The 17,039-nt window shown below is 41.9% G+C and overlaps 1 protein-coding gene across 1 annotated transcript in view; it reads right to left on the bottom strand.

Moving 5' to 3' along the window:
* Nucleotides 1–461: 461 nt before the first annotated feature.
* Nucleotides 462–17,039, bottom strand: part of LOC142494326 (uncharacterized) — a 28,753-nt gene continuing 12,175 nt past the window's right edge. Inside the window, exons 3-5 of the mRNA XM_075598884.1 lie at nt 10,771–10,848; nt 9,546–10,405; nt 462–671 (exon numbers count right to left, since the gene is read on the bottom strand). Coding sequence (XP_075454999.1) covers nt 462–671; nt 9,546–10,405; nt 10,771–10,848 — 1,148 coding nt within the window. The remainder of the gene's footprint in view (nt 672–9,545; nt 10,406–10,770; nt 10,849–17,039) is intronic.

Here is a 17,039-nt window from a genome sequence, read left to right as displayed (position 1 = left end):
CTTTTTAATGAGTTTTAATGTATTAATCTTCCTTGTTGCTATAGCAACCGTTTGGAAAAGCCCAGCACTTCCTTCTTTTGAAACGGGCAGCCATATTGGGTGCCATGGGATGCTGGATCTATTCTTCACTGATCGATCACGGGAGAACGGATCGATCGGTGGCTTAGATAATTACATTGCCTTAAAGGTAAAGAACTGCTGCACTTACAGTATTAAAACAAAAACAAACATGGCAACAAATAACACCACTTTAAGTCCCAAGAATGTTATACCCACGTTTGCTACCTTCTGAGGAATAATAACCTGGAGGCGGTTTATTTATTTTTAAGGTTTTTATTTATCTTTTTAACTCTCGCACCTTCTCCGGCGCTGGCATCATCCGGCAGCATCTCCTCCCACATGGTCTAGTCAAGATGGCTTTGTGATGTCAAAGGGCGTCGCGATGCCATGACAACAGGACATTACGGCACCATGCTGCCACGACAACGCGCCGTTGCATGGCACTGGCCGTCTCCGTTGTCAATGCCATTTGACGGCACGGAGCCATCTTGACGGGACCGTGCAGGGTGAGATGCCGTTGCCGGAGAAGGTAAGAGCTGAGGCCCTGCATCAAACATCGCAGCTGACCCTGTAGTAACCAGGAGATCTCCTATCTCAACCCGTAGAGATACCTAGCCGAAACCCGTAGTCTCCGGGTCAAACCCGGAGTGGTGGCAACTCTGGTTATACCTGACCAGGATTTTATTTGTTATAACACCGTTGTTGTTCTTTCAGTTGTCCTATCCTTGATTCTATGCAGCACTGAGAGCTACATTTACATATTCAAGTGAATGATCCAGTGTCTTCCAGCGCTGGAAGGTATTTCATGGCATAGCACCCTGAATTCATTGCCCAGGGTTTCTACTGTTGTCTCTTTTAAATGAAGTCTCTCTCCTGATTTCCATCAAACTGCAAAAGTTACATTCAATGTACTGTAACAATGTTATTTGAAAATAATATGTGTTCTTCTCCTTAAAGAGGAGCCGGGCTAATGGATTCCAGTTTTTAGATCAGGGTTGCGCAAACTTCCTGCACTGCGCCCCCCTGCCTGCTCTCCGCGCTGTGTCGCGCCCCCCCCTGCGGCGTCATATGACGCCGCAGGGTCATGTGACGTCACGCATTGCCATGGAGCCGAGTGGACATGGAAGCCGCGTCTCCGTAGCAACGGGCGTCAAATGACGTCGCGGGTTCATTGTACGCCGCGTTGCCATGGAGACGAGTGGACACGGAAGCCAGGTAAGTGAGCTGCGCCACACAAAAAAAGTCTTGCGCCCCCCAGTTTGCGCACCTCTTGTTTGGATGCACCACTGTGAATATAGCATGCCGTGCTGGATGCAGTAGGTGACGTGCAGTGTCTCTTGGTGTAGGTCTTTTCGGAGCTTACTGCCACTGTTGAACAGCAACTTGTCTTTTGGAATTGCTTTTCTGTGACCACTTTGATTAATCTCTCTCCAGACCATAGTCCTGGCTTTGTTACAGGTCCATGATCTCTATCATCCGGATACCTGTGTATGCTGTCCAGGATCAGCTGAGTTTTTAATCTGTCTATATCTGTGACTGTAACCTTCCTCTGTATTTGTGAATTACTTACCTGCTCTCACTTCTTTTTTCTATCTCACTATGGGCCTCATGCAGTAAGCGTTGATAAGGGAATTATCACCATTTTATAGCCAAAATTGGGTTTGAGATTCAGTAAGCGCCGATAAGTGCTTGATTTCGCCAGGTTTCGGAGCCGATTATTTTGTTATGGCCATTTGGCTGCCGATAAGCCTGTTTTCGCCACTGATCGCCACTTTTTTAAATCGGCTGGATTCAACAAAAAAAATCAGCTTATCGGGGCTGATCGGCACTACGAAATTGAGATGTTATGGCCGATTTCTCCCGCCAACTAAAGTTGGCAGTTTGGACGGGAGAACGATCGCTAAGGCTGCCGGAACGGCACTTAGAAAAAAAAAATCTTCTGTACATCAATGGAGTCAATGGAGCGGGGACGTATAACAGTATAGTACTGTTTACGTTTCATTGCTCACAATACAAACGTCATTTGCATTACAGTGTGGGGGGCATTCCCTGCATTGTGTCACGGCTGACGTGTATTATTTGCATAACATTATACTTTTACATGTTTGCAGCATTTGCGGGTCACATTACTCATCATGTGATGATGTGGCAAGGGAAAATACTATACTCAACTCTTAAAGGAGAACCTCACATCATAGCACACATTTTACTGCATTGATCGACAATTGTTTACATGATGTTACACATGTCACACATGTCACACATACACCGTATATTCATGTTCCTTTACATTACACAATGCTTGTAATGTGTCACGCATCTTTAAACGTTCATGTACATCTAAATTCTCATGTTTACATCTACGTTTGGTCCTCCCTATTTTCATGACGTCACTTATTGGACGCGCAATCACATTGCATATTTACATTATAACCGTTGCATTACAAGCACTTCAACCTAACTTATACGCACATGTACAGTAATTCATCATTGGGACACCTTGTAAACTCATTCTATAGCAACTATCCTCATTACACAAATGCATGCATATGCACACGACTATTCATTGTTGGCAACATGTCACAATAACATGGCTAATTACACATGTTACACAAAACTTTTCCCACATCAATCTCAGCCTTTTTGTCTCATTACATGACTGACTCTTGCGTTCACAAGTTTTACATGCATTGCACATGCAACTATTTATTTGCAAGCAATGTTTCTACAAAGCATCACGTCACATCATTGGCAAATATCATCATTCCCTGCAGAATACACACAACAACTGCACACAGCTTGCCACACAAGTACTTTATTATGTTCATGTAAAACCTTGCATTTTACTATGTCACCTGACATCATTATACCTATTTAAAGGACGCCCATTACCTGCTCATTCACAGCTACTCATTTCAAAATGTTGAGATTGTTTAGGAGACGGAGGAACATTCTTTTCTATGACATGCTTGATGATGAAGACAATCATATAGGGCAAGGGAGGGACACACCGAGGGACAGTGACAGGGACAGTGACGCGGATACGACAGGGACAGGGAGAGGGACAGGCCGAGGGACAGGGAGAGGGACAGGAGATCAGAGGAGAAGACAGAGGAGACAAGTTGTGCCTCGTCCGCGTCTGTACAGGGAGAGAACCCTGTTAGATGGGATGAGTGAGGAGGAGATTGTAAGTCGCTATCGTTTGAGTTCAGCAGCAATCTTAGCTCTTTATCAGGAGATAAGGGGAGATTTAGATTTTTTCACAGCCAGAGGTCGTGCAGTCCCTGGGCTTGTTAAAATGCTGTGCTCATTACATTATCTTGCTTCCGCGTCATACCAGACAACTGTGGGCATAGTGGGCGGGGTCTCGCAATCTACATTCTCGCGGGCCTTGACCCAGTTTCTCTATGCACTCAATAGACGCGCTAGGAATTATATTCATTTTCCTACAGAGGCGACAGAGTGGCTGGAAGTCAGGACTGGCTTTTATAATATAGCAGGGATACCATGTGTGCTGGGTGCAATCGATTGCACACATGTTGCTTTGATTGCACCTAGTCAGAGTGAGCATGTGTACCGCAATCGGAAGCACTACCATTCACTCAATGTACAGGTGGTATGTGATGCCACGATGAGGATAATGCATGTGGTACCCAAATTCCCTGGTTCCAGTCACGATTCCTCTATCCTGAGGAACTCTTCAGTCTTCCATGCGTTCGAAGAGGGACATTTTGAATATGGTTGGCTGCTGGGTGAGTACACATTTACATGTTATAACACAAAACACATTTTTATTTAGGAATGTTGGCATTGTAGAATTTGATCACTAATGTAAGCTTATGTGTGCTCCATTCATTATAGGTGACTCAGGATACGGAATTAGGCCGTGGCTCTTGACTCCGGTGCTAAACCCTCAAACTGAAGCAGAGGAGAGGTACAATGCAGCCCATATATCTACAAGATCTGTTATAGAGAGGACATTTGGCCTACTCAAGACCAGATTTAGGTGTCTGGACAGAACTGGTGGGGCTCTTCTATACAAGCCTCAAAAAGTCTCTGATATTATCCTTGCCTGTTGCATTTTGCACAATGTTGCACTCAGGCACAATGTACAATCAGACCTAGCTGAGCCTTTGGTAGACGAGCATCCCACCCATGTAGCTGCTGAAAATGAACAAACAGCCAGTGGTGGCCAGACACGCCAGAATCTCATCAATTCATTTTTTTCTTGTAAGTAAAAACAGATATGTTCCAAGTTCTACTTTTATACTTACATTATGTTATCTTAACAATAATTTTTTTTTATATAACCTTCTGTTAGGACACAGATGAATATGGGTTGCACACCTTTCTTTTCTCTGCTGTGTGCACAAAGGGATGTGGCACCGGTATGTTATTGTTGCACAGGTTATATAATCCCTCTTCAATTGTACTTTAGTTGTGTGTATGTGAATACAACTGGGGTAACAAAGCACTAATATTTTAGCATTGTGTTGTTCCTTATGCTAACACAATACACATATTATGCCCATACTCATTCATGCTTCTAGTATGCTTACATACAATGTTATTGGTGCAGTGTAACATGTACATCCATATGATGTGTACACCAGGCTCATTTACATTTTGAATGTCATTAAATATACATGGTGTTGCACATTTAACACCAAATACACACTTTGATGTGTTGTTTACGGTACTGAAGATGGCATGTCAATGTTTGCAATTTATATATTGTTCCTTTGCATTATAGGTATATTTGCAGTATGACTGATCATGGTATGTATATTTGCTGACATCTCTCATAAGATGTGGCTACCTCAATCTTCCTATAATTATTTGAACTAAAAACCCAACATATTGGTTTAAACACAAATGTTACATATATGTACTTTCTGTATCATGTATATGCATTTAGCTACTCTTGAGGTTTCATGTGCATTGTATTACAAAATGATTACTCACATTTCATCACATTTTATGTATGTTTCCTTATAATTTCCATTAATGTAATATAGAGGTGTTTGGAGAAAAGGGGATAACTGTACTTATTTGTTTACTTACGGGAGCACATTCATCACTAGCATAGACACACTTTTTAAGACAACTGTTTGTGTCTCTATCAATTGGTGTAGGATCCATGTATAACACCGACAAATGATAACACCAGCTTTATTATGGTAGCTTATATCATCATATTGACTATACTATGTATTTTTAAACGATTAATAAACACCGTAAACTATAGTTAGTTAGGTTAATGAAATATACACAGAAACGTACTTCATAACATGATGGTGATGTCATATTCAGAACATCATGCATTGGAGGGGACCATAACATCTGGCCAGTAACATTATTTGCTACAGTCCCAAACCATTTTATCTACATACCCATGTAACAAGAGATTTTAAATATAAATGGCTACTTGGTTGTAAGTGTCCTTTACATTGGGAGAAGGAGTGGCTCAGTGAGTAAAGACACACACTGGCACTGATAGTTTGAAGCAGGGGAGTCTGGTTCAATTCCCGGTGTGGGCTCCTTGTGACCTTGGCCAAGTCACTTTATCTCCCTGTGCCTCATGCGGCAAAAAAACATTTGTACGTTCCACGGGCCAGGGACCTCAGGCTGAAACATGTGTCTGTAAATCGCTGCGTACAACTAGCAGCCCTATACATGAACATGCTCATATTATTATTATTATTATTGTTACATAGTTTCGACAGTCATACGTTCCATTACACAATAGAATACACAAATGTGTTAGCAGAGTGGGAATGGTTGTTATATAAAAAACACACCATGTCATAAAATGTTAGTAGTCATTAAAGAACACTCAAGAAAAATTCAAGAGGCACTATTTTGCAACATCATTATGTTAATTAAGTGCTTATGCAATATAGGCATAAGGGTATCACTTTTTTAATTGTTTGTTAATAAGCGCTGCAAGCAATATAAAATTAGTTCCATATGTAGTATAGTAGTCGGTGGCTCCTCCTCACAATCATCTCATATAAAGGTAGACTCTTCTGAAATCATACATTGATCCGATTGTATCTTCCCCGACATCTCTGAAATACAGCAAACACATGATGGTCAAATATGGCACCTTACTATATATGTATCCGTGACAACGCGTTACACAGCTCTATATGATTGTGTACATACACACGTCACTCATTTATATGTTACAACTACAAGTGTACATCAGTATGTAATTTTTATTATCATTTGTAGCAGCCATAACTATGTATATGAAGTGAACGTTGCCTGTATACTGAAAAATGTGCGCGCACATCTTAGTGTGCGCACGCACTTCACGCTTGGCTCCACTAACTGTTAGCGCATGCGCAAAACAAAGCGAACGTTGTGCGTTCAATACATGTAGAAAATACCAGTAAACATCACATCTTTATTTCAAATACAATGAAGATGAAACTAAAATCATTCTAAACGAGTACATCTGTATTCTTTTAAACCAGACGTGTTTGGACAGAAAGGACGGCCGATAACACAATGCGCAAATGCAATACGTGTGACGTCATGTTAAGCCAGCGTGAAACGCACGCTAACACTCCTCCCACTCAATTAACATTCGGCTAACGCCCAGGGTACGCCTACAAACACTGAGCCGCACGCATCACACACTGCAGTTACCGTTACTATAACAAAACATGACAGCCAATAGGCTTTGAGGCGCGCACGTCGCTTGGGGGCGGGACTTACATCCGTAATCCTTTTTAAGGACGCCTTGGCCCATGACAAGGGTCCCACGTCATACGTGGTGGACCCGGTTTTCAATGTTGTAGATGTTGCATGATAACAAAACAGGTATGTGTTAGAGTTATGGAAAAATGTTGCTAATATGTTTAAAGGGATAGGAAAGTACGTATATGTATACCGTCAGCAATGTGTACTACTCTTTCAGGTTCTACTATATTGTATTAGGAAACAATTTGTTTGTGATCGCTACATGTTATGCAGTCTGCAATGTTACGCTGTATCCACGCATTGAAAGTGAAAATGGTGGTTACAAAAAAAAAAAAAATTTAAACGCAGAGTCAACGCATAACGATTGTTATATTTACCATTCTTCTAGAATTAACTCTTCGCCTGGCTGCAACTGGTCGCTCCAGAAATGCAAGGCATTTTCATCCACGCTTGACCCAACCGCTGAATCCAGTATGACACATATCTCCTCCAGGAAGCGCTCATAGGAATCGCCACTGCTTTCTTCAAATAATTGGTCGGGAGGTAGGTTCATTTCTTCGGGTTCCCATTCCAATGCATTTTCAGCTGAAAGGCTTGGTACATAATCATAGTACTTTTGTTCTTGTACAATGTGGGTTTCAGGAATGGAGGCTGCAGATATTGCAGCACGTATCGATTCAAACAGATCAGTAGTAGCGGATACATTGCTATTGCCATTAGGAATAAATATGCCTTTCACGACAATATAAGTGCCGTCTTTCAGGAGAAATTGTTTTTCCTGGGCAATCTTCCAGAAACCATAGGTGTGTTGTAGCTTATCCTGGTCACGTTCAAAAAAGTCATTACTTGATAAAGTGAATCTTATTGAGGAATTAAAATTCCGTGCATGCTTACGGTCTTGGTAATAAGGATATTTTGCTCGAATGAAATCATCGATTTGGCGTGTGCTTGCTTTCTGTCCGCGACTGTTCAAGATGGCTTCACAGATCATGTACTTATACCCTAAAAGGGGATTAATATTGGTAACGAATTCATCAACCATGTCTGAGTAGCACAAAAGCTGTGTGCAGGTCTGTGTTATTTGCTCATCAAAATGAATGTGCTGAATGGCTAACAAACTCCTGTTTTTCCTTGTCAAGGTCATCAAAACTAACTACTTTGACTCCTTATTTCAAACGCCAATTGGCTTTGTAAATCTAATTGGGTTAACAGTTGTGGTTAGTGATATGGGACTGTGGGAGAAACATTTCTCCTTCTTTTATCTCGTTTCTGAAAAACATCCCTAGACTTTGAATTCGTTCACATAGTGTTTTTTTGAAAACTAACAAAGACCACTGTGTGAAAATAGTTCTTAGCCAGGCATATCAGTACAAACACACACCTGCAAAAAGAAATGTTTTTTCCCCGCTTACATTTCTGTGTGTATGTGAAAGTCTGGTTAACTCCCTGTCTGCATGAGTTTAAATACGTGTGTATATATATATCTAAATATATCTCTCTTATAAAAATATATATATATTTATATATTATATTTTATTTTTTTTAATATTGCAGGAGTACACACAACATTGATGGCAGTAAGTATACCTTGTATGAAACCTATTTAAATGGTGAGAAACATGATTGAATGAAGTAATAAACATTTGTTTAAGCACAATACTGTTAGAGTCTCATACTTAGGATATTTCTCAAACATTATGCCTGTATTATTAAAATAGTGTGCTTTCACAAGGAAGCATGAAGTGTATTAGTTTGTAAAATACATGTATACCAGTTTATATAGTACTATATATATATATATATATATATATATATATATATATATATATACATACACACACACACACACACACACACACACACACACACACACACACACACACACACACACTCAGTGTGTGTGTGTGTGTGTGTGTATATATATTTTTATACATTCTGAGATGTTATTGAAACAAGAACACACAAATGATTAAAGGACAAAATTAGAATGCCCAAGCAAGGCAAAGGTAAGTAATAATTTACACATAATCCTGCTGTACACGTACAAGAAAGATGTTTGCAGTTACTTAGGTGTTTTTATAAATGCATGTGACTAATATGCATATGCAATTCTTACATCAATTAACACACCCAAATGCAATGTTTTGCTGCAAAGTCAATGGCAGCTTCTCTAAACTTTGCAACTGGTTCCAGGTGGACCATTACTGAACAGACGATTAATACATAAATATTTATAACACTATTCATTAATTGAGTGTTAACATTTCCAAAACTTCACGTGTACAAGAACATACTTGAAAGTTTGGAAACAACACAGTCTTCAGCATACATACAATAGTAATTAGATAATGTGAAGTCAACAAAACAAGGCCAAAGACATATTTTCTGAATTATAACATTTATTTTTTTTGTTCCTTTTGCGAGCGAGTAACAGGCCTGCTTGTTGTCTCTTGAATTTTCCTTTTTCTTTTGCCACCAACTTTAGGCACAGCAGAGCCACTTTGAGTGGCCTCTGGCACTTCACGGGCAGGGCTTGTGGGCAGTGACTCACCTACAGGGCTTTTGGGCAGTGACTGTTCACCTACGGGGCTTGTGGCCAGTGATTCACCTACAGGGCTTTTGGACAGTGATTCACCTACAGGGCTTTTGGGCAGTGATTCACCTACAGGGCTTTTGGGCAGTGATTCACCTACAGGGCTTTTGGGCAGTGATTCACCTACAGGGCTTTTGGGCAGTGATTCACCTACAGGGCTTTTGGGCAGTGATTCACCTACAGGGCTTTTGGGCAGTGATTCACCTACAGGGCTTTTGGGCAGTGATTCACCTACAGGGCTTTTGGGCAGTGATTCACCTACAGGGCTTTTGGGCAGTGATTCACCTACAGGGCTTTTGGGCAGTGATTCACCTACAGGGCTTTTGGGCAGTGATTCACCTACAGGGCTTTTGGGTAGTGACTGTTCACGGACAGGGCTTGTGCCCACTGACACATGTGAGCAAGTTGGTAGACACTGCACAAGTGATGGTTGGTCTGTTTCATGTGTGTCTTGTTTTGTTTTTGTCGCCTCCTTTGTAGGTGTCTGCTGCTGAATTTGTACAGATGGCAGCGGTAGGATGTCATCAGGAAACTGCACAGCAATGTCTGCTACTTGACCGGTAACATTTGGGCCTGGTGAATGAATATCAGATGAATGTGGTGAAAACTGACCTGCATGAACAGATCCTGCCTGTGAGGTGTTGAATCGTGGTACATTAGTCATTCTCCAGTAATTAGCTTGTGTTTGCTGAACAACTAATGCTTCGAATGAGGTGTTGATTTTTTGCAACTGTTTAGGCACTTCAATGAAGACTCTGTGGAGATGTGCCAATTGTGAAACTGTTTCTTCCTGCAGTGCAATCATCCTTTCCAGCACTGTCATCAGGTCAGAATGGCGACGATTTTCTGCTTCCACAATTTTTCCCTCAGAAGCTACAATTGCATCATATGTGGTATTTGCTGGACGTTTTGGCGGTAAAACAGTTTCAATTGGAACCTCTTCATGGTCACTTGCTTGTATTTGTGTGTCTATGGCGGCGGCGGCGGCGGCATCATCATCATCATCATCATCATCATCATCAAAATCCTCTTCATCATGTTCTACAAATAAATGTACAAATTATTAAATGTCATGTTAATCTCTGCTGTGTTACTATGTAATTGTACTGTGTCATAAGTAACAACTAACATGTTTCCATACGTTTTATAACCTCACATTAAAAACTACCTTGACTTAAGAATAATGTTTGGACTCAGTATGAAATATGAGTGAATGAAAACTTGCTGTAAACTCACAACTCCTACATGATAGTTAACATCACTAACACAATACAAGTTGCCTTACACTTCATTTTCACTGACACTAAGTAATCCTATTTAAAGAACATGTGCAAAACAAATAATGAACATGACAACATAACATATAGAAGAGCACATATTATATGGCCACCAACTGATACACTCACCTTCTAGGTGTGTTGAGCTGGCTGACCCAGGTGAAGACACTTGTTCAGTCTCAGGTGACACATGTCCTTCAGGGGCAACTATATATAACAATAACATAAGTTTTACATTTACATGTGTAAATATTGAACAAACAGTTATTGTATGTTCTGTATTTATGAGTATCTAACAGCATCATTTCCTTAACCCAAAATGTGTGTGTGAAAGTGAACATAAATAGTTGTAATAACAATGTACATGCCTGTGTACTTAGAAGTTTTGAGTTCCCTAACATACAACATACTATGGTTCTGCAGTAATGCGTGAGGAAAAATACATTAAATTTGTACATAAAAATCATATGTTGTGTAGTGATATCAGTATCATAATGTACATAACTATCATGAGATGACCATTCACAATGGTTATCATGAAGGTGGTCATATTGCAAAAAGTGTTGTTTTTGGTAGAGGATATGTGTGGTACATTAATATAAGATGTGGCACACCTGAATGTGGCTGTGACTAAACAAGACAACACATGCAGTGTGTGATAATGTGTCGTTGATAGTAGTTCAACTATAGATATGAGTGAACTAATGTGTGACGTACGGTTTGATAAGTAATGAGTTGTTGGGGCATTTAGTAGCTAAAGTGAAGCTTTCAAATGAGTGTGATTAACTTCAGTTGTGCTAGTGAGGTTGTAAGAACGGTTTTCCCTTCCCCAAAAAGCCTAATCAGCCACACCTTTAAATTACTTGAAACAGGTGAAAATGGTGTGAACTAAGTTGCCCCTAAAATGAGGCTGTAATTAGTGTGTGTGCTGAACCCCACCCCCTCTGTTGAAGTGTATGCTGTGATGAGATATTAATTGCAGCTGCTTTAACACAATGGTAGATGAGCTAAATAGTCGTGTGCAGTTTTTAAGTTATGAAAACAATGACATAAAATATGATACGTGTGCCTCATTATGCTGTCTGTATATGACTTAAATCAAAAATGGACCTTTTCATTAACAACTATAGATGTGTTAGTGCAAGTGATGTTTGTAGGCCGTTGCATGCAATATATTTGATGCATGCTTAAAATAGGCAGTAATGTCATGTTTGTCGGAGTAAAATAAATAAAATACACAATAATATTCTACATATTTCTGTTCTGTACCTGTAGCTAGTAATAATTTCTGATTAACATGTGTTACACATGTGTACTACCCTGTTGTTCCCCATCTTCGCCCACCATCAATTGCTTCCACTGCAGCAATGCATTTTGGGAATTCACATGTAAATGAGCACGCAATGGCACGTGCTATATTAGTTACTGCTTTTAGTAGGACTACAACATATATGTCTATTTTGAGATATATATGTATACAGAATCAGACATATACATATATAGATGCAGGTATGCTTATATTGTGAAGACAGTATAAAAAGCAGTGTAACTATGCAAAATAACTGTAAGCAACGACACGCCTAGTACAGTAATATTTCTCACCTGGTGGAAATTGTGAGGGGTAAATTCCTATATCACGGTCACCAGGTAAGCCTTCCACGACGACGGGAAGTAATTTTGCCCGAAGCAGCTCCTCCAATGGACTTAATATGAGACGTTGTGGTGTGGGCCCACCTCCAGTGCCAGTAGCATGCACGCGTTGGTGTTGTATTTTCTTTTTCAATTTGGACCTAATATCATCAAATCTCTTGTGACAATTCCGCTTGTCCCTCACATGATTCCCACACGCATTGACACCAATGACTATTGTGTCCCACATTTCTTTTCTGCTTGCTGAACTTGTCCGCCCTTGAAAAACATATCAAATATATGAGGTAAATGAATAATAATATAAGCACCAGTTTCCTACACTGCTAGCTGTTCCAAGAGATAGCAAACATGCTGTTTTATGTGTAATATGTGAAGCACATGAGCATTCACTACTAAACCTATACATGTAAGCAAGGTTGCATTCATATTGTATGCAGTTATGGCAAATTGACCGCCTGTGTTTAGTTGTCCTTGTAAGGCATGCTAAAAAGCTGTGTTTCCAGACTAATTAACATAGAAAGATATTGTGAAGCCATATTTGCATATGAACAAAACTCAGATGACCTAGGATCACATGTATTTGAATAATAAATGTAAATGTACACTTACCTAGTAAATGTCCATATATACTGTCATAGTGCTCCAGAATGCCAGTGACAAGAGCTGTATTTTCCTGGTCATTGAAGCGAGGATTACGTGGCTTCTCCACACGTTTCTTCCGAGCAGGTTTAGGGTCAGAGCTTGGCTGGTGCTGACTGGACTCTCCTTCTTCCAATGGAAGAGCCTCCAAAAGCTGCCCACCAGCAAGCACGCCACCACCATCCACCCCATCAGCAACTGCGCCACCAGCAGCACTCCCAGCACCAGCACTCCCACTCCTAGCACCAGCACTCACACTCCTAGCACCAGCACTCACACTCCTAGCACCAGCACTCACACTCCTAGCACCAGCACTCACACTCCTAGCACCAGCACTCCCAGCACCAGCACTCCCACTCCCAGCAACAGCACTCCCACTCCCAGCAACAGCACTCCCACTCCCAGCAACAGCACTCCCACTCCCAGCAACACCACTCGCAGCACCAGCACTCCCACTCCCTGCAACACCACTCTCACTCTCAGCAACATCACTCCCCTGAACAGTACGTTCACTCCGACGCGTACTCGCACGAGTAGCACTCCCACTCCCACCAGCATCACTCTTCCCACGCTTTGCGGGCATACTTCCAGCACTCACAAAAAACAGACAAGAAATGTACAGGCAATCACACGAAACACTTCCACATATAAAACAAGACAAAGATGTAAACAAAACAACAATGGACAAAGCTCACCCAATACACAACAAGTCTCTCAGTCAATATGCAAATGTTCAAACAGCCAGCTCTGTGCGTCTCTCTCTCTCTCACTCCCAACAACACAGAGAATGAATAGCAGTACACGTTGCCTTTAAATATGGCGCGCAATCCAAAACATGCTTGTTTCGCCTGATTCAGCAAGATTTGTGATTGGGCAACCTAACAGCACCCCGCCACGCACGCCGATACACCTGTGTGTGATCGGCTAATCATCGTGAGAGTGGGCGGATTTGTTTTCGGGTTGATTTTGAATGTATTCGGCACTTACTGCATACGGAGAGGAAAAAACGCCAATAACATGACTAATCGGTAAGATTGCCGATTTCACATAATCGACGCTTACTGCATGAGGCCCTATATCTCTAACACTCCCCCTCCCTCTAGGTTTCATCCCTTAACCCTTTTCTCCATCTCTCCCCCTTTTTCCTTTAATGGGTTTCAGAGAAGCTCCATTACTTTCCTGCCATTTTTGTTTTATTTGGATTCTGTGTTATCGTTTAGAGGTAAGTACATTTTTCTTTAGGATAAGGCGTCTGGCACATATTTCTCTACAAAAACACCACCCTGCCCACAAAGCACTGCAATGCCTTTCAAGTAACATCATAGGAGGTTAAGTAACAAAAAAAACACGCTCAGAGAGAGAGAGCAGTTTGTCTGTAATTAATGTCGCTGGCATCTGATTGATATGTTTCACCCATATGCTGCATGCCTCGTTAGTCCAATAAAGTCAACACAGCTCATTTTATGGAGTAGAGATTCTATTGCGTTCACCGTTTACAAGCAACCAGCCTTACTTAAGACACAGTGTTGACAGGGCCTTAAATGTTTTAATACTGCTAGAATCAAGAGCCTGTGGCTAGTTTAATTCCAAAGAGAACAATTTGTATGATGAAAGCGCCGTTGCACCGCAGGTAATTTTTAGAGAGAAGACAATAGGTTAAAGTGACCCCTGGGAGTTCGGCCTTTTATAGCTGCATTATCCATCTACCGCAGGCTTTGTGGGTAATATGTAAATCCACAAGCCTATAGATTAGCATTTTGCTGCTTGCAAAGTCAAATGCGGTTAGCTGTCAAATGGTGAGAGGCTATTATACAGTCTGTTTTCACTAGAACTGTATAGCAAAGGTGGGAGAATTGCAACTGAAAACTATTCTAGTTTCTCTTTTCTAAAATTGCATTTGCTACTATGCAGCACTCAGCCAGCACATCATTCTGCTGGAATATAACATTTTTTTTGCTTTTGCCCCAAAAACATTTGGTTTTGATTCTGGTGTTGCCTAAAGTCCCTTGTTTTTTGTTTTGGTTCTGGTTTTAGATTACGGGGAAAATGTGATTTTGATTGTAAAAAATCATAATGGCATGTAATCTGCAGCTGTTTTTTTGCTTCCTATTTAATTTACAATCTAGTTAGTAAAATAGTTCATTGGAAAGGTTGCAATCCATTGGTGCTTGCTGGTCTAGGTAGACATACAGATGTAGCAGATCTTATTGCACCTGTTAACTCAATACATTTATTCTGGCAAGTTATTTAACAGTATGACTGTTGAAAACACGTTAAAAGGGGTAATAATATTTGTCGTTTTCTACTTTTATTCCATTATATATATATATATTATATGTGTAGCGCATGTTTTCCCTCCCTCTGGGAGAACTTGGGTAGGTATTTGCTGATGTAGTGCTGGTTACCTGCGAGGGAACAGGAGAGACGAGTTGCTGGTGTGAGGAACCAGGACAGTCTTTGAGGGGATCCTCTGGATCTTTTCCTCTTGGTGACGGCGCCTCAAGACATAGTGGGTTCAGCAGAGCTGAAGGTAGTCCCACAAAGACAACCTTTACCCCCGATACCTCTGTCCAACAGACTGCCGCCGAGCCAAAAGTATAAATGAGGATGACCTTTATTGTAGCGGCCACTGCCGGTGTCATTACAGCGTATCCTTCAGTTGTTAGGATAGATCCCTGGCTTCTGGATGGTACTGGCTTGCGGGTAATATTGAGGCCTTGCTGGATTAGCTTGTTGCCCTCAGCACACCAGGGGCTGATCACATGTCTCCCTCCCAGCCGGGAGGAGACATCTTCACATCCTCATCCCTTGAGGTCAGATCGAAGACTCCCAGAACTACACCCTCTAAGGCTGAGTTCCCTCTATAATTTAGGTACACTGGCGACACACTTTATTCGAGCTCGGCTAGTCCCACGAATTCGGGTATACCCGGGTGTATTGAGGTTTGTGACTGTTTTCTGCCCGAGTGCATTGAGGTATTTTCCAAGCAGGGATTGAAGCATTTTATTCCCGCTGGCTGCAATACTGCACAGTATATATATATATACTGCATTACAATTCATGAATTTATGCCATCTGGTAGACACGCGAAGCATTGCAGCCTATTAAATCCTAATCATTATCATTTAACAGATCAGCCGCCCGTCAGCCAGGCATGAACCCAGGCTGGGAAGGCAAACGCAACGGGGCTTGTCAGAGGTGAGGAGCGGCGCATTCCAGGTATCTGCCAGGTACATACCGGGTATTTGCTCGAATAAAGTGTGTCGGTGCAGTACTTCCTTCCTGAGGCTCAGAGAGGAAGGACACAGTATCTGTAACACCATTGGCTATTCACAGATCCCTGTGTCACCTCCACTCCTGTCTCTCAGGAAGTCAGCATGAGGAGGAGGAAAACCCCATAGGATAACCTGTCACTGTCTGGATCTTACTAGAACTTACATGATAGGTAAGGTAGAAAGATAGCTGGACCAGCCATGGCTATACATATATATGTTTGTGTGTATGTATATGTAGCAGAGTCCCCCTCCTTACCTCCGCTGATTTGGGAACCGCTGGGTTGCCCGCCGGAGCTCCGCGCGAGTGGGGAGAGGTGGCGGAGGCCATTTCGGACTGCCGCGCATGCGCAGTTGTGATCGGAGCAGTGACCATCTTTCAATGGCTTCAAAAGCCCATAGAGACTACAATTCCCAGAAGGCTTTGTGGGAATAGTGCGGCGACCATCTTGGACTGGCTTCGCATAGCCTGAAGTTGGACTACGAGTCTCAGAATCTTTGGGGGGAGGGAGAAAGGGACAGCCTGAAGGGGCAGGATATCCTTTGGGACAAGGAGCCAGCGTGCTCAGTCGGACGGAGGCAGCAAGACAGAAGGTAGTGTCCAGGGAGCAGTGCTTCCTGGGCAAGGCCTAGATACTGCCCCTAGGCTCCAGTTAGGCCCTGAGCCATAGTAGCGGAATGTTGTAGGGAATGCCCTAGAAAGGGACTATTCCCATTAGTGTTAGTACTACTGTGCTGGTGACCAGATGGCCACGCTGTGCACTTCAGCCTGGGGACCTGAGACATTGTGTGAGGCCCTCCGGCTGGAGCTCACACTGAGAGGAGGATCAGGACACT

Source organism: Ascaphus truei, chromosome 5, assembly GCF_040206685.1.
Source record: "Ascaphus truei isolate aAscTru1 chromosome 5, aAscTru1.hap1, whole genome shotgun sequence".
Taxonomy (NCBI): domain Eukaryota; kingdom Metazoa; phylum Chordata; class Amphibia; order Anura; family Ascaphidae; genus Ascaphus; species Ascaphus truei.
Note: the sequence above shows the minus strand (reverse complement) of the source record. Positions and strands in the feature narration are given on the sequence as shown.